The 18,545-nt window shown below is 52.2% G+C and overlaps 1 protein-coding gene across 14 annotated transcripts in view; it reads left to right on the forward strand.

The window, feature by feature from the left end:
• The window catches only part of LOC144127822 (rifampicin phosphotransferase-like), a 685,750-nt gene that overhangs the window by 376,868 nt on the left and 290,337 nt on the right, over positions 1-18,545 (forward strand). For all 14 annotated transcript variants that reach the window (XR_013313574.1, XR_013313577.1, XR_013313576.1 and 11 more), the window contains 3 exons: positions 6,495-6,567; positions 8,227-8,331; positions 8,469-8,627. Coding sequence is in view for 6 of the 14 variants with exons in the window: in XM_077660767.1 (XP_077516893.1) it covers positions 6,495-6,567; positions 8,227-8,331; positions 8,469-8,627 (337 nt within the window). In the remaining 8 variants the exon portion in view is untranslated. The remainder of the gene's footprint in view (positions 1-6,494; positions 6,568-8,226; positions 8,332-8,468; positions 8,628-18,545) is intronic.

The following is an 18,545-nucleotide window of genomic DNA, read 5'->3' on the forward strand; positions in this document are numbered from 1 at the left end:
CGCCGTAGTGTCCTTTGCAGGGGTACGGTGTCCGTCGTGTCGTCGGTAGCCAGTTTCGTGGCCTGCTTGGGGTGACACGGTCTGTCCGTTGCAGGGGTGCGGTGTCCGTCGTGTCGTTCGTAGCCCGTTTCTTGGCCTGCTTGGGTTGACACGGGCTGCTGCGCCGTAGTGTCGTTGCAGGGGTGTGGGGTCCGTCGTGTCGTTGGTAGCCCGTTTCGTGGCCTGCTTTGGGTGAGACGGGCTGCTGCGCCGTTGTGTCCGTTGCAGGAAAGCGGTGTCCGTCGTGTCGTTGCTAGCCCGTTTCGTGGCCTGCTTGGGGTGACGCGGGTTGCTGCGCCGTAGTGTCCGTTGCAGGGGCGCGGTGTCCGTCGTGTCTTTGGTAGCCCGTTTCGTGGCCTGCTTGGGGTGACACGGGCTGCTGCGCCGTAGTGTCCGTTGCAGGAAAGCATTGTCCGTCTTGCCGTTGGGAGTCCGTTTCGTGGCCTGCTTGGGGTGACATGGGCTGCTGCGCCGTAGTGTCCGTTGCAGGGGTGGGGTGACCGTCGTGTTGTTGGTAGCCCGTTTCATGGCCTGCTTGGGGTGACAAGGGATGCTGCGCCGTAGTTTCCGTTGCAGGGGTGCGGTGTCCGTCGTGTTGCTGGTAGCCCGTTTCGTGGCCCGCTGGTGTCGGCACTGGCTGCTGCACAGTAGTGTCCGTGGGAGAGGCGCAGTGTCCGTCGTGTCGTTGGTAGCCCATTTCGTGGCCCGATCGCGTCGTCACTGGCTGCTGCACCGTAGTGTCCGTGGCAGCGGCGCGGTGTTCGTCGTGTCGTTGGTACCCGTTTTGTGGCCTGCTTGGGGTGACTCGGGCTGCTGCGCCGTAGTGTCCGTTGCAGGGATGCGGTGTCCGTTGTGTCGTAGGTAGCCTGTTTTGTGGCTCGCTCCTTCGACCCTGGCTGCTCCACCGTAGTGTCCGTTGCAGGGGCGCGGTGTCTGTCGTGTCGTTGGTAGCTCGTTTCGTGGCACGCTCGGGGCGACACGGGCTGCTGCACCGTAGCGTCTGCTGCAGGGTCGCGGGGTACGTCGTGTTGTAGGGAGCCCGTTTCGTGGCCCCCTCGAGTCGACACTGGCTGCTGCACCGTAGTGTCCGTGGCAGGGGCGTGGTGGCCGTAGTGTCGTTGGTAGCCTGTTTCGTGACCCGCTTGGGGCGACACGGGCAGCTGCACCGTAGAGTCTCCTGTAGGGTCGCGGGGTCCGTAGTGTTGTAAGGAGCCCGTTTCATGGCCCGCTTGCGGCGAAACCAGCTGCTGCATCCTAGTGTCCGTGGCACGGGCGCGTATGCGTCTAGTCGATGGTGGCCCGTTTCGTGGCCAGTTTGGGGTGACACGGGATGCTGCACCGTAGTGTCTGTGGTAGGGTCGCGGGGTCCGTCATGTTGTAGGGAGCCTGTTTCGGGGCCTGCTCGTGTCGACACTTGCTGCAGCACCGTAGGGTCCGTGGCAGGGGCGCGGTTTCCGTCGTGTCGTTGGTAGCCAGTTTCGTGGACCGCTTGGGGTGACACGGGTTGCTGAATCGTTGTCTGCGGTAGGGTCGCGGGGTCCGTCGTGTTGCAAGGAGCCCGCTTCATGGTCCGCCCGTGTCGACACAGGCTGCTGCACCGTAATGTCCGTGGCAGTGGCGTGGTGGCCGTCGTGTTTTATTGAGCGCGTTTCGTTGCCTGCTCTTGTCGACACTGGCTTCTGTACCGTAGTGTTCGTGGCAGGGGCGCCGTGTCCATCGTGTCGTTGGTAGCCCGTTTCATGGCCTGCTAGGGGTGACATGGGCTGCAGCACCGTAGTGTCCGTTGCATGGGCGCGGTGTCCGTGCTGTCCTTGGTAGGCCGTTTCATGGCCTGCTGGTGTCGTCACGGGCTGCTGAACAGTGGTGTCCATGGCAGGCGCGCGGTGTCCGTCATGTCGTTGGTAAGCCGTTTCATGGCCTGCTTGGGGAGACACGGAATGCTGCACCGTGGTGTCCATTGCAGGGGCGCGTTGTCCGTCGTGTCGCTGGTAGCCCGTTTCGTGGCCCGCTGGTGTCGGCACTGGCTGCTGCACAGTAGTGTCCGTGGGAGAGGCGCGGTGTCCGTCGTGTCAGCGGTAGGCCGTTTCGTGGCCCGACCGTGACGACATGGGCTGCTGCATCGTAGTGTCCGTGGCAGGGGCACGGTGTCCGTCGTGTCGTTGGTACCAGTTTTGTGGCCTGCTTGGGGTGACACGGGCTGCTGCGCCGTAGTGTCGGTTGCAGGGATGCGGTGTCCGTCGTGTCGTAGGTAGCCTGTTTCGTGGCTCTCTCGTTCGACCTTGGCTGCTCCACCGTAGTGTCCGTTGCAGGGGCGCGTTGTCCGTCGTGTCTTTGGTAGCCCGTTTCGTGACCCGCTTGGGGTGACACGTGCGGCTGCACCGTAGTGTCTGCTGTAGGGTCGCGGGGTCCCTCGTGTTTTAGGGAGCCCGTTTCGTGGCCCGCTCGAGTTGACACTGGCTGCTGCACCGTAGTGTCCGTGGCAGCGGCGCGGTGGCCCTAGTGTCGTTGGTAGCCGGTTTCGTGGCCCGCTTGGGGCAACACGGGCTGCTGCACCATAGTGTCTTCTGCAGGGTCGCGGGGTCCGTCGTGTTGTAGGGAGCCCGTTTCGTGGCCCGCTCGAGTCGACACTGGCTGCTGAACCGTAGTGTCCGTGGCAGGGGCGCGGTGTCCGTCGTGTCGTTGGTAACCCGTTTCGTGGCCCGTTTGGGGCGACGCGGGCTGCGGCACCGTAGTGTCTGTTGTAGGGTTGCGGTGTCCGTCGTATTGTAGGGAGCCCGTTTCGGGGCCTGCTCCTGTCGACACTGGCAGCTGCACCGCAGTGTCCGTTCAATGGGCGCGGTGTCGGTCGTGTCGCTCATAGACCATTTCATGGCCCGCTCGTGTCGAGACTGGCTGCTGCACCATAGTGTTCGTGGCAGGGGCGCCGTGTCTATCGTGTCGTTGGTAGCCCGTTTCAGGGCCTGCTTGGGGTGACACGGGCTGCAGCACCGTAGTGTCCGTTGCATGGGCGTGGTGTCCGTCGTGCCGCTGATAGCCCGTTTCGTGGCCCACTCATGTCAACGCTGGCTGCTGCACCGTAGTGTCCGTGGCAGAGCGCGGTATGCTTGGAAGAATAGGTCGTCTATGGAAACCTAGCTACCATTTTATATCTACCTTGCGCCTTCAGCTGGTGTGCGGCACCAATATTATTTGTCCGGAGTTCGGCGAAGGGTGCGAGAAAACCCGAAGTTCCCAGCTTTCGGCTCGTCTATTGTTTACCGTACAATTTCTTTCCAAAGGCTTGCTGGTACCGAAAGAAAATTGATCTTGTTCGGTGCGATGTTTTGCGCGAGGATATCGTTATGTGACATACCTTGTGTTACGAGGTACATTGTTCGACGGCGCGGCGTAGACGGAAACCCAGGTATTTCTTTGTGTGTGCTACGAGGATCCACGTTCGACGGCGCGGCGTAGACGAAGGGGCCCGCCGCCGTGACAGCGGCATCATCAATTACCCAGCCATGCTCTTTGAGTGACGACCAGAACAACTGGACCCGCCGCCGCCGCCGCGGGGAAACAGGCTTTATCCTCCCCAATTTCCGGGCACATTCCAGGACAAGGGAGCTGTCAGCGGGCCAGAGCGCGCCGTACCACAGCCGACGCTATGCGCTACCGCGAAGACAACATTCTTTCCCTCCTTCCCCTTTCGACGTGGGCTATCGCCGGGAAGGCACCCACAGCTTCCCGCCGTGCCTCGTGAACAAAAGCGCATTCCCAGAAGGGCCGTGACGGACACCTGTCATGGCGGACAGGCAGTACTCGCCAAGAATGTGGAAAGACAGGCGCTAGTGAATTAGCTCCGAAGAGAGAGCCTGTGTATACTCTCACTTGAGAGAGAGTGGTGGCGTTTTTGTTGTTTATTTAGTTTGTATTGTTAACAGACTCTGGGTTCGAGGCTAAGCCCAACCCAAGGGGTGGTCCCCATCTCGCATGTTATTTTGGATTGGAGAATTGATGCTTTGGGCGGGCCACTGGAAATGACCGCCCTTAGTCCTTTGTTAATCAAGTGCTTAAAAGCGCATGTAAACGGATGCAGTCCAGTCTGAGCTGGGGCTCCATGCTTAGCATGTAATGTGATGCTACTTAGGCACTAACCTGCCCGGTCGATGAGTAAAGTAGTGCAAAGTTTGTTCTTTTGTAAATTCAGTTCTGCTTTTTCCAGTTTAACTCTCTGTATATGTATGTTGTAAAATTATGATCTGCTGTCATCATCTACAAGCTCGCCTCCTGTTCATCTTCCAAGCCGAACGACACTAGAGGAAGGGTTTGTGAACCATCCTCGAAGAAACGGACGACTATTGAAATTCTACTGCATACACGCTCAGGACGACATCGTTCGCGAAGAGGGCCTTCAGCGAGAAACCCGACGGCGTGCAGCTTCTGCCAGCAACCGCTCGAGCCCAACTCCGGAGCCACTCCATCGCCCCCATGAAGTCGTCGGCACGTAAGCTCGGACGCCCCAGCCTCTGATGGATAACCTTAATCATGTGTAATTATTGAATATACCTCTTTGTTTAAACTGAGCCATACGGTGTCTCTTTGCCTCTCCGTCCCGTGTGGACCTGCGCATTATGGGGGTCATCACAGTTATATGTTTCAAAGACAGACAATTTGCGCATCAGCAACTTTTCGGGTGCCGAATGAAGCGCTGAGGCAGGGTCCGAGCGTTGCTGTTGCGAGGAATTGCTGGTACTGAGAGTACTGAGGGCGTTTGGGAAGCATCCGTATGATAATGACGCCTTTCTGTAGAATCCTAGAGAAGGGGAACTACATATGAGTTGTCAGGAAGTAGCGTAGTCGTTACCACGCTCAGCTGAGGAACCGAATGGCGTGGTTCGAAGCCCATCGTGCACAAAGATTCTTTTTTCTTATCGAGTTGAGCGTAGCGGACGGACGGACGCGAGCATGAGCCATTAAAGGCTTTCGCTTCAAAATAACGTTATTCTGAGCGTATTTTGATATATATGCAGACAACTTCTTTGTCGCCAGGCTGTGGTAATTGTGCGATAATGGCCGTCTCTGCTGAATCGAGCCGCACTCCGTCCTTACGGGTAACGTGGCCGAGAAACAAGTTTTCTTTGGCGAACCCGCATTTTGTTGTTTTGATACAAGTCCACGAGATTTGATGGCTTCAAACACTTCACACAGACGCCTTATAGGCATTCGTTAAATTCTGCTGCGAATACCACGACATTATAGAGATAAACGACAGACGTTTGCCACGCAAGGCTTGCCAGCATCGTGTCCACGACCCGTTGAAACAGTGCGGGTGTGGTGCAAAGTCCAAATGGAATGACCTTGAATTCTAAAAAGCCGCAAGGTATTACAGTCTTCTCGCAGTCTCTCTCGTCGGCTTCAATACGCCTGCTGTCGCGCTTTGGATCCATCGACGAGGAGTACCTGACGTTGCACAATCGCTGCAGTGTGTATAGTCGATATGTGGGAGGAGTAGACATCTTATATGTTTATTTATTTTAAGCGATCGAACCTGCCGCTAAAGTGATTTGTAAAATTTTCGTCCTTGACCAGGACAACCGGTGACGCCTGGTAGCTTTTTGATGGTTGGCTTATGTCACCGCGCAACATTTCGTTGCTACGGCCAATGCAATGTGATGTTTCTTTATTCATGTTCAACGCCGCTAGCATGTGGCTTCGGGGGCTAACAAACATTACAAAAAAATAATTTTAGGGGCCTAAATGCTTCTGCAGGCTGTTATCAGTCTGGCTGCGCTGCGTGATGTGGCTGCCAAGGAGGCTTTATTCCAATACAAGAGCATAATGCACTATGAAGAGCTCCGTTTACCAACGGAACTGCGTGTCTGCAGGCTATAGCTCAGCTGGTGGTAAAACAGCGCATATCAAGACGGTACGAAGAAGCAACACACGATGAGCGCTTGTGTCGGCGCGTGCTCCTCGGTCCCGTCTTGTTACGCGCTGTTTTACCGTCTCAGCCAACATGTCATGGACTCAACAAACAAGCATCACTTCTCACTTATAGCTAAATTATTTCACGCACATCTGAGTTCAGTGGCCTCGATGCTTTGAAAAGCAGGTCGCATGTCCTACACAAACAGCTATTAAGGGCACTATTCGCGGTTCTGCCCGGTGCGCGCTTACTGGTGTCTTGAATGGCGTCCCTCCCACTATAGCCATGGAAACGTACCACGCTGAGGGCTCTGAACAGAATGACTTAACGAGTGACAGCATCGCGACGTCAAGCGCACTCCACCAGCGAAAACGACAAATAAATAATGTATGAACAGTATTAAATGCGCAGCGCAGAGAGCTATGACTGCATATTCCTTTACACGTTGGTAAACACCCTGTCAGTATTTTCTTCCCTGCAAAATTTACTGTTCACACTTGCCTGGCCCCCTTTACTGTCACCCTCAGTGGCGACGACATTCGTTTTTCAGGGAGGTGCTGCCTGGAGCGACGTCCCCGTTGAGCCTGTCCTTCATGCGTGTCGCCTTCGACGCCTACTGCAGGGTATTTGCGATGGGCTTTTTTTTCTCCCTAACGATGAATGGCAAATCCTGGATATGCATCTGCAGGTGCAAGTGCTGAGAGGAACTGTCGTTTCTATTTTACTCATTAATTAACTTTAAAAAAACTCCATCCAGTTATTGTTCTTTCTTGCGGTTTTGACGTCTATCTGGCAGCAGAGACCCATTTATTGGCTCAAAAATAACATTTAAAAATATTCTCGAATCTCCATTCGAACCCTCCACGTCCGTACAGAAAAGGAAGGGCTGACACCGCTTTCATGTGAATGGAGTGTGGCGTAGCTTCTGTGATCCACGCCAAAATATTGGCGTCGACGTAAGGAATAAGAATGCGGTACTGTCTTGACAAGGCCAACGTCTATTTGTCCTGACTGCCCCTTTAATAGCCCTTTGTTGTCGCAAAATATCTGCCAAGCCTATTATGAAAATTCTCGATTAGCATAGAAAAATGGTTGGCTCCCATCTGTGAGAGAGAATGCGTGTACGGAAGACGATGCACGAGGCTGACTGATCTTTATTTGAGCCTGCAGGCATACGAATAGGTGAAAATGAGAGGTGCGGACGAGAGCATGGAATGCTGCACAGTCACGAGATAAGTAGTTAACGTCGCCGCTTAAACATCGAAACAGCAAACAAATGAAGATGTCTTAAATCGAGAAGGTGTAAAGAGCCATCCTGGAAGGACCATTAGCAAACGCGATAAAAAGCTGAAATCGGGGTGTGAACACGCGGTAAAAAACTGTGCAACTGCAAACAGTGAACAGCGTGAAATGCGCAGCTAATGATAGCCACCCTTTATCAGAAAGTGATTCGCTGTTATCTTTATACAGATTAACTTTGTACAGATTAAGTATCTTTATAAAGATTAAGTTATCTTTTTTCTTTCTCGATAACAGCCACAGAGCTCAGATACAAATCCGTCTGCAGCATCTTTACATATGTGTCGCCTGTGACACGTACTATGAATTTATTAGTTTTTTTATTGACATGTACATAAAGATACGTTGGTGTCTTATTGTAGAGCAGGCTACTCCTTTTCACAAAGTGGAAGAAAAACATTAATTAATGGCTTCTTCGGGAAAACGGAGTATTGAGTCCTGAACAAAAGAGAAATGCATTGCGATTTCTCTCTCATTTTACAGGAGTGAAAATGAGAATTGTTCAGAAATGGGACCTGCAGCCCTTTATATTATTTATAAATTTTTTTCTGCTAAGTCGGTCAGCAGTAATTATCATGTGTTTATACGCGTGCTGTTTCATAGACGTTAAGAATTAAATTCCTGTACTTTCTTGGTGTGTCTTGGGGTCTTTTCAAATGACCCGCCATTTTTTGCAGTAGCGACAGCAGCAGCGGCAGAGGTAATTATTCAACCCCTAAGATGTACTTTTTTAAAAAGCATAAAGTAGAACCCATGGAGGATTTCTGGAAGGGCGTTACGCTGGTGCTTATCGTTACGTTGAGAGCTTGCCGGTCCGGAGGGCATAGAACAAGCAGCGCCCATTTTTTTATTCCCTTATTCTGTGGTCTCTCGGGCGCTTAGGCCTGATGCTGGGTTTAAATGAAAAAGAGCGCTGAGTGGCGACACTGTGGAGACCAGAAGCTGAGGGTAGAACGTTAAAGTCTCTCCGCTGTTCTTTGCAGGACATCGGCACCAAGCTGGCCCTTATGTACAGCCCTGACCCCACGCAGTACGTGCCTCTCTGGATGCTCCAGCAGCGCTACAACTACTTCCTGTGGCTCAGCGATGTGAGTTGCCCAAACGAAGGGAGCCAATTTCGAGATCAGCATCGGTTAGTCTTGATCAGTGATGAATTGTTACAGTGCGACACAGAAGGAGAAACACGCAGCACCAACACAGCTGAAAAGTTCTCGCGGCACTGCAGGGCACGCGGGCCACTGGCCAGGCCGCCACGCTGTGGGACAAGGCGGTCATGTTCAGCACTTTGGGACGAGACGTGACCGAGGAAGTCAACGCCGGCGTCAAGAGAGCCCGCTTGAGCGACAGGACCAAGCTGCCCCTGCAGATCTACCACGCACTGAAAGTGAGTCAGCGTATACGTTTGAACTCCCCAAAAAGCAGAAATTACAATGCTAAAAGAATCGAATGCTGCAGGGTGTTTTCTGAACTCTCTTTAACAAAGCATCGAGTTTCCCTGTTCATATCGAATAGCACTGTACGCTACAAACTTCAGCCGTCTGGTATTGTTGTTTAGCAGCGACGGAACTCAGACAAACGGAGGCTCCGAAAAACAGACTGGATATATTTTGAGGTAGATTCCGCTCGGCGGCCATGGGTAGAATGGCTGCTCCATCTAAAGACAGGGCAGTGGACTATTTCGAGAAAGGACGACACTGATAGCCGTCTCGAACATCGGGGAAAATGCTCGAGGTAACGAGAAGTGGTTCCAAAGTGCGTTGGCTTCATTTTCCCTGGAAAACAGAAAACTCCAAGGCAGAAATTTGTATTTCTGTGAACAAAGCAGTGACTCAGAACATGAGAGACGCCGTGGTGTAGGGCTCCGAATCACTTTAGACCAGTTCCAGCGGTTATTTAACATGCACTTACATTACACTGCACACAGGCGTTTTTGTAGCTCGCGTCTGCCAACATACGGCAGCCGAGGCCAGCATCGAACCCGCGACCTCGGAATCAACAGCCGAATGCCAAAGCCACTGAGCCACCGTCACGGGCCGCTTTATTAAATCCTGACTATGTGTCATTATATAGGGGAAAAGCCAACGAAATTAGGCAGCATTTGTACTTGCATCTTTACCTTGTACCTTCAGTCGCTCAGTTTTGGAGGTAATTTGAGCAGAACAGCACTGAGCGGTAAACAATCAGAACATGGTTTACGCGCCGCGGTAAGCTTCAGGTTTGCAGCCGTCAGTGAAAGAATGAATACCAGCTGCGTGCCCTGGAATATGCAGCAGGCAAAGGGGATCAGGCATTAGATAAATGTTTTCGATACCCTTGGTAATTTTCGTACTGAGAGGATCAACTGCATACAATTCTTAATCTTGGCAAAACAGACTGTATCAACTACTTCTGGCTGTTTTGATGAGTGTGCGGAAACGAAAGACAAGTTTTCGTGCGATAGCAGCAGAGGTCGCGTTGTCGAGAACAGCTGGCGTCCATGCGAGTCACGAAAAAGAACCATTGGCCGAGAGGGTCGTGACGTAGTCGTCAGCACTTTCGCCGAAAAGAAAAAAATGTGGTCGGACGGGACTCGCCTTTTGGGTTGCGAACCGGCCGCCTTTTGGGTTGAGAACCGGCCGCGCTGCACCTCTGCCCCGCTGAGGATCGTTCGTTCAGAGGATATTTGGGATGCATTGTGCGACAAGCTCATACCGCAGAGTGGCAAGAAACAGTAAATTGCAGTCATCGGTTAAACACCGCCTCTGCGCACTGGATAGGGCATGTTAAGCGTTTCATCATTCAACTTCAAAAGTGACTCCTCGATCACAATCTACAAGTGAATGGCGTTGCAGCCTAGCCTCTCGTATCTGCGTCAAAAACTCTCTCCATGAACGACAGTTTAGTGTGAAATCGACAGGTGGTGCCGACAGCTGCTTGTAGCTTTTTTGGCATTTCCTAGTGAACAAAACCCTAGTTTTCAACCAAAATGCCCTATTTGTCACTTTAACACGGTAATATATCGACGCAGGCCACCGTGAATTTTCCCTCAGCGTCCTCTTAAGACTGCAGACGATGTTGGCGAAGCACCGGGATTGTGTGTACGCTCCGAAAGAAGTTTACGGAAGCGGTACCGGGTCTCCTGGTATTGACGCCAGCCTATTGAGTCTGCCTTCATATTATGGGGGTTATTCTTGTAATAACGTTCAGAGGGCTAGAAGCAGTAGTCGCTCTCTAGCACCAGCGTGCCAGCCATAGCAGTCAGAGCAGTGACCCCCAACCCGCGGTGCGGTAAGTCGCAACCACGGCGGGTTCGGGCCAGAGGGGACAAACACGAGTATTCTACTCGGACGAGCGTTTATTGCTCCCGAGCAATATTAGCAGCAAGCAACAATGCAACCGCCGCAACGAGGGAGTGTTCCGCTCGCGTACGGGGGTGAAGTGCACAAAAAGGTGGAACGCACACAAAATGGTGGAGGAGGAAGGTCCCGCTCCCCTCGCGTGGCTCCTCGCTCGCGGCCCGCGGCGGTCAGTTCACACACGGTGGTCGGGCGATAACGGCAGCGGTCTTCGTGGCAGATCTGCGTCTGCGCGTGTGCACAGCTCCCGCCAGAAGACAAGCGGGCCCCAGGAGAACCGCGCGACCGCGCCTTTTCCCGGGATGTGGAGAGGAAATCTCTCCGTGCTAAGAGGGGAAAGAGGGAAAGTCTCCACAGTGGTGTCGCTGCGAGGGTGCGAAAGGAAGCGGGGGTGGCGTGAATGCCCTACCTCGCAAACCTCCCGAACGGCGCGCGCATAGCATCGCGTGATAATTACGCGCGGCCGTTACTATGAAACAGGGGATACGCGTGTATCCCCACATCCCCACCCGCCGCGGTGGCTCAGTGGTTAGGGCGCTCGACTACTGATCTGGAGTTCCCGGGTTCGAACCCGACCGCTGCAGCTGCGTTTTTATGGAGGAAAAACGCTAAGGCGCCCGTGTGCTGTGCGATGTCAGTGCACGTTAAAGATCCCCAGGTGGTCGAAATTATACCGGAGACCTCCACTACGGCACCTCTTCTTCCTTTCTTCTTTCACTCCCTCCTTTATCCCTTCCCTTACGGCGCGGTTCAGGTGTCCACAGATATATGAGACAGATACTGCGCCATTTCCTTTCCCAAAAAAACAATTATAACATCCCCCTCCTTAAAACTGCCCTACGGCCAAGAAGGACCGCGTTCACCGAGGGCTGTACCGAGTGGGGCCGGCGAAACACTGTTTAACTTTAAAACCAATTAAGGAAAGTTTCAGCTCACAGCCACAAGTGCCGTCGTCGAAGGCCGTGGACGCCAGGACAGGAAGGAAGTGCAGACGACCGCCATGGGCGCCCGTGGAGCCAATCACTGAAGGGCGTCGATGACCGCAGGTCCCGCTTCAGAGGGTCACTCGGCCATGGCAGTCTTCCCGGGACGCGGCGGCGGCAGGCATAGTCGGGGCAATTACACACCGTGTTGACCCGTTTGCACAGCGTACAGCAGGCCTCCATTCAGCTGGTTGCACAGTTCGCTCCTGGCTCGCCTTCTTTTTGCTCTCGGCAGTGCCGGCAAAGGCGCGTCGACCCATTTTCCCGCTGCCGCCGAGGGCTTGCGAGGCAGCCAAGCGGGGTACCAAGCTTCTTTCGTGGGCGAAGCCTCCACTGCGGGGAACGGGAGACTCCAAGGCGGCTTCTTTGCTGCAGCATTCACTGTGGAAGACACTGGCGCCGGCTTCCCCGAATTTTTGCTCGCTCGTCCCGTGGCCGACCGGAAGCTATTTGTTTTCGGCCTGGTTGTTCGGTGGTGACCGCGGGCTCTTGGTTCTGGAATGCGGCCGTTCTCCGAACGGCCCGGCTTTGGATGTTCGAAGCAGCAACGGTCGTCTCAGCGTCCGTCAGCTCTCCTGCTGGCTCGCTGCGAAGGCTGGCCTGCGGCTGCAAGGCTGTCTTTTCTTTCTAGTTATTTTTACATTTAAAATTTTTTTGTTTAAGTTAATCTAACCCCGCTCGGTCTTTTCCGAAGAGAAAGCGTTTGCTCACTCTGGAAGCGACAGTGCGAAATATGGAAGGGGCGTTCTGTCCATATTAAGCAGAACTTACTCCCTGCGCGTTGGCCAGAGTTAGTTCTGCCGTGGGTGCAAGTTGTAACATGGCGTTGGGCTCTGTTGTCGAGCCTTGCCTCTCGGTGCGGCTGCCTGCTGGCGGGGGAGGGGGTTCTCCACCGGGCACTCGTTCCCTCTGTCAATGTAGGGTTTGAGATCACAGACATGCACCGGTCCGCCGGTCGGTCTTAGCGTCAAGTCTGCCAGCCTGTAGACGAGAGAGGAAAGTTTCTCCCGAACTACATACGGGCCCGTCCATTTCGGCGCCAGAGAAGCAGAGAATTTCTTACTGGCGTCGTTCAGGACGTGATTGCGTCTCAACACCAGGTCACCCGGAGTAAAGGTTTGCCGGTGGTGTTGGTCCGGTGATTTCCAGAAACTGGATGCACCGCTTGAACGCTTCTCGATGATATGACTTGCAGGCGAAGCGATTTGGTGAGGCTAGGGACACCGCGTCCCAGCAGTCAAACTGGCGCGCCCTGCACTAGCTCTCCACGGTCACTCCCTCCGCACTCGGCCAGCCCGAGCGCCGCCAGCTAGGAGTAGCTAGAGCAGAAAGCACACGGGCGCGGCTCCCTTCGCCGGTACACCCCGAAGATGCCCGCGCCCCTTTCCACACGTAAAAATAAACTGCTAACTGCGGCTCATCAGTTTTGACGAATAGGAAAGCTCAGAACTGATGTCAGCGTTTTCCCTTACCCCTGAGTTCCTCCCTAGGTGGCCTCGCAATCCTTCGCCAAGGGGACAAGGGTCCAAGGTCGAGGCCGGCAGATAGCCCCGCCGTCCGGAGCGGCGAAAACCGCAAGAGCGAATGGGGAGACTAACAAGAAAGGCATGAGTCCCCTTCTAACGGCGTGCACCAGAACAAAATAAAACAAAACCGGACGCGCAGCCTAGGTCACTGCCCTCTCGCGGAATATTCGCAACACATGTACAAAAAGATGCGACAGCGCTCCGAACCCTACACCTTCCCACCAAGACTCGGCTAATCTATTCAGAGATAAGCCGAGGCAACAAACAACAAAAAGGGTTCGGCAAGTGACGGTTGAGTATCTCTGCACGAGCAAGCAACCGGAGCCTGCGAGCCCGCATGCTGCGATCCTTCGTCACACACACAGATACATGCTACTAAGGTCCACAAAATATAGACAAAAAAACACGCACAGAAATCCCACACTTTCGTTCGATCGACGTGCGCCTTTCTTGAGTACAACGAGTACAGTTTGTTGTCCATGCACACAGTTCTCTGGTCCACTATCCCCAGCGGTCACTGCGGGACGTCAGCCAGTGCACTATCCCAACAAGCTTTGGGTATTCTAGGCAAGGCATCTGCGTTAGCGTGGTCGGCTACTCTGCGATGTTCAATGGTAACATTGTAGCGTTGGAGCGCAAGAGCCCAGCGCGTAAGCTTTGCACTTTGAGGCACACTGCTCGTAAGAAAGGAGAGCGGATTGTGGTCAGTGATGACAGTCACGGTGGGCGGCGAACACCCACGTCTCAGACTTTTTTAAAGCCCAGATTACCCCGAATGCCTCCCTCTCGATTGCCGCCCACCGCATCTGCGATGGTGCGAACCTGTGACTGGCGAACGCTATCGGCGCCTCAGTGCCATTGTCAGAAAGCTGAGCTAAACAGGCACCGGCTACTACTGCCGACGCGTCTGTAAAAAGCATATACGGCTTTCGCGGGTGCGGAGTGGTCAGTGAAACCGCCTCGCTTAGAGCTTTCTTCAGGGTTTTCAAGGCTTTGTCCGCGTCATCGTACCACGGTATTTTGTTCTACACGCCTTTTCCTGTCAGGCGTGTTAGTGGCAGAGCGATTTCTGCAAAATTGGGAACATAGCTACGGTAGTAGCCGCACAGCCTAAGGGTGCTCCTCAATTATTTCTTTGTCTTAGGGGCTTGAATTCCTTCGATGGCCTCAATTTTCTCTTTGGCTGGGCCATGCCGGCCTGAGCCGACAACATGCCCCAGGTAGCGGATTGAAGGCATCGCTACCTGGCATTTCTCCCAGCTAGCGTGCAGGCCCACCTCCTCCAGAGTGCAAAAAACTCGCTTTAAATGATGGATATGCGCTTCTACAGATTGGCTGAATACGGCGATATCGTATAGATAGGCGCAAGCGTATTCTTCCTGCCCGACTAGCAACTGGTTCATGTTCCTTTGGAAGGTTGCCGCTGCGTTCTTAAGACCGAAAGGCATCACCCGCCAGGCAAATTAACCTAGGCGCGAGATGAACGCTGTCGGAAGCTGAGAATCCTGAGCGAGTGGCACCTGCCAATAGCCGCGCCTGAGGTCCAGAAGTGTTATGAACCTCGCGGCTTCGACTCGCATGATCAGCTCCTGGGGGCAAACCATAGGAAATGCGTCCGTCTCGGTCACCGCGTTCAGCGCTCGGTAGTCTTGCAGAGACGTACCGACCCGCCTTTTTTGGGAACACACACGATCGGGTGTGCAAAAGGACTTTTACAGGGGGTAGATGAGGCTTGTAGTTGCCCCTTCCGCGAGCTTTATGCTGTGCTCGACCACGCGCGCGATCGACGGTTCGTTCGCAAATATTGCCTGGATCTGCTCGAACGTGGCATGCACCAGCTCCGCTGCATCCCCGTCTAAGTGGCTTGTTTTATCTGGCGTAGGCATTACCCGGCCCTTCGGGACGTTGCTTGCGCGCGGGGTATATTCGATTTCTGCAAAATCGCAGTCGTCATCAAATATGACGCTCACCGAACCTACCTTCCCGACGTAAGGGCGTAGCTTATTCGCATGTACTAGCATGCGGCGACCGTCACTCATCTGCACATAGTACGAGTGCTCGCGGTACCTTTTTGTCACCACCGCCGGCCCTAGCCACTTCGGGTACATTTTCCCTGGCCTCTTGTCATCAAAGACGAGGACCGCCTCACCTTCGCGAAAGGTTTTTACCATTGCGTGCTTGTTGTAGTGCGACGATTACGCCTCTGGCTGTTTTCTAGTCGTTAGCTCCGCAATGTCGGCCGCGATCTCGAGCTGTACCCCTTGGCCTAGCACCTGGTCTTTATGATACAAATCTCCGACTACGATAGACATGCCCGCCTTTCCTTGCTTGGCGTTCTGCCAGGCCTGACGCAGTCTCATCCTCATGCTGCTCTACGCGAAACTTCTGTGCCCCGCTAAGCTCAGCCGTGCCGCCCGCCTGTGATGGCTCGACCTCATTACTGTCAACTGTCTGCTAGGGCAGGGTTTCGTCTGCGAACGCCAGGACGGGCTCGGTGCCTAAGTCTGGCCCTGATCTATCGGGTCTGTCTTCAGCCGGCGGCGACAGAGTTCCCACCGCCTGCACGAGACCCTCACTGTCCGTTTTGCCCGAGTCGTGCAGCTGTTCCCATGCGTCTGCGGAAGTCAGACAGTCGGCTTGTGTGAGCTTGTCGGTGAGCGCACACAACACCGGTGTCGCATCGTCCACATTTTCGATCAGGGGAGCGCCACGACACAGCGCCAACGGAACTACTGCCAGTTTTGCCTCTACCTCCTCTCCAAAAGCGGAGACGAGATCGATCGTCCCATGTGGGGATACCAACTCCTCAGATAGAAGGCTTTCGCGCACTATGGTGATATCTGCACCGGAGTCCACAATAGCGCCAATAACCGCTTCCCTACAGCAGATTTTAATGTACCTGAGCGCTGGACGCGTGGATTGCAAGGCACGGGTGGACACGCGTGCCGTTAGCCTATCATCTCGCGGTGGATTCTCTCGTCTGTCAGCTGGGTTCTCACGACCAAATGGGCAGTTCACGACATGTCTCCAGCTTCCGCATCGGAAACAGCCACCCGACCGCGATACCTTTTTCTTTTCTCCTCCTGGCCTGACTGCGGTTATTCTGTCCCCTCGCTCTGCTCCATGCTTCTGCGTAGGTGGGGCTTCAGTTCTCGGTTATGGGGGCGTGACAAACCTTTAAAGTTGTCGGCTTTCCTCTGAGCGCTTCCCTTCCCGGCGGCTTCCTCGAATGTCTGTAGCAGTGCAGCTATCTCATCCGCATTCAGCCATTTCTCACCCTCGCGCAGCTTGACATATTTATGTGCTTCTTCTGGTAGCCCCGCCTTGACCTGGTCGGCAACCAGTAGCTTCAATAATCCGTCAAAAGACGACTAGCATCGTGACTTTAAATAAAAGTTTAAGGGCACAGGGTAAGCCCTATACTTCCCATGCATTTTAGGCCATGTTGAGGTACATGTTTCTCACTAACTAATAAAAGTAGCCTAATAATACATATATCATTGTTTGCCAAATTTTATGCTCTTTTTACTGAACTAGAATATTTGAAATCTGTTGAAATTCGATTTTTAATAAAATTTTTTCCGGTAGTACACAAATCTGGCCTTTCTTTGCGCATTTCAAAATTCATAACAGAATAACTGCTCAGTGAAATTGCTTAATTCTAGTTGAGTAGTTGGCAACACTTATATAGATGATTGCAAAAAAAATCAGCCGTCTGTCTTGAAAGGCATGAAACGGTCTTGAAACGATCGCACTTCGAGTAAAATGAAGATAGAACATGGCGTCCCTCAAGGATCAATTTTGGGGCCTTTACTCTTTCTTATATATGTGAATGATATAACTATGATACCAGGATTCCCCCAGTTAATCATGTATGCTGACGACACGAATATATTTTTTACAGGAACAACAAAAACATGCCTTGAAAAATCTGTCAATGATTACTTATTAAAAGTTTCCAGGTGGCTACAAGCCAATCGCATTACTCTAAACACAACAAAATCTAAATACGTAATTTTTAAACCGACAAGCGTTAGGGATCAGAACCCTATTAGCATCAGATATGAAGGTAGCCTATTGGAGGAGGTCACTGAGCAAAAATTCTTGGGTGTATGGTTCAGCAGTGATCTGTCCTGGAACGCGCATGTTAGTTGCCTTAAGTCTGATTTATCACGGATCATTGGTTGTCTTTACAGAATCCAGCACTTGATTCCATCTTGGATGAAGCAGACATTATATTATTCTCTATTCTATTCTAGAATTAGTTATGGTATTTTAGTCTGGGGTACGACAACTGAAACTAATTACAAAAAATTAATTACTTTACAGAAGAAAGTGTTACGCATATGCGAAAATTATCATGGCGAAAATAGGGAACTAAGAACGCATCCACTTTTTTTAAAGTACAATATGCTGAGGGCAGACAAGGTATACTACTTTAAGTTGCTCCAATGGATACATAAAAATCGCTTGTATGTCACATCCGCAGACAGAATAAACTTGTACGCTATCAGAGACCCGAAAATAGAGATGCCGAGGATAAGGACAAATTATGGTCGTCAAGCACTTTCTTTTCAAGTTATCAGAATTCTCAATAGAAGAGATATAAATATTAATTACAGTAAACCCTTCTCCACTTTCAAAAACGAATGTAAGGGAGCTCTTCTCTGCAGCGATGTCACCTATAGCAATCGCTAAAATTTCTTATGCGAGCAAGTTGTGGTCTATTTTTTCTTCTTTTTTTTTACTGATTCTGTGTTCGCCTCTCTGTACTCTTTTTTTGTGTTTATATGTACATAATGTCTTGTTTTTCAGTAGGCTAGAACAAGCCTTAAGTAGAACTTTGTTATTTGATGTAGTGTTTCATGTATGTCTTGGTCCTTGTTTCTTATTTATATACTCATCGTACATTTATTATGCAAATTTTTGTCACGCGCTTCTGTCTATTTTTTTTTCCGTATGTATTTTCCTCTGTATAACGCTTACATCTGGCCTACTTTTTTTTACCGGCCCGCCGGACTGTTATAATTTGTAATTTGTATGTTTGTTTGTCATGTAGTAGGGGGCTGAGGCCCTGTCAGGCAACATTGTGCCTTTAGCCTCAGCCCCTTCTTAGGCAAACGTCTAAGCAACAAATAAAAAAAAATAATGGTACCTTTGTAAGAAAAAACACTGTTTTGAGATAATAGAGCGTAAAGAGAAAAAGATGTGAAAAACCATTATTTATTCGCAGAAACGCCTCCATAGTAATTGGTTTAATAGCCCCCTGCTTCGTAGTCACTGTCGCCGTCATTTTTTCGCTTTTCGGCTTGTCGTTTTGACTGTCGGGCCTCTTTTGTAAGCTGTCGTGTTGCTCGGTCCGCAAAGTACATGCGCTTATGGTCAGCTTCCCTCAGCCACTTGATGGTGTTGCTCCCTGGGTTCAATCCGCACGCCTTCAAAACGTTGGCCCGTGCGA

Source organism: Amblyomma americanum, chromosome 4 (genome assembly GCF_052857255.1).
Source record: "Amblyomma americanum isolate KBUSLIRL-KWMA chromosome 4, ASM5285725v1, whole genome shotgun sequence".
Classification (NCBI taxonomy): Eukaryota; Metazoa; Arthropoda; class Arachnida; order Ixodida; family Ixodidae; genus Amblyomma; species Amblyomma americanum.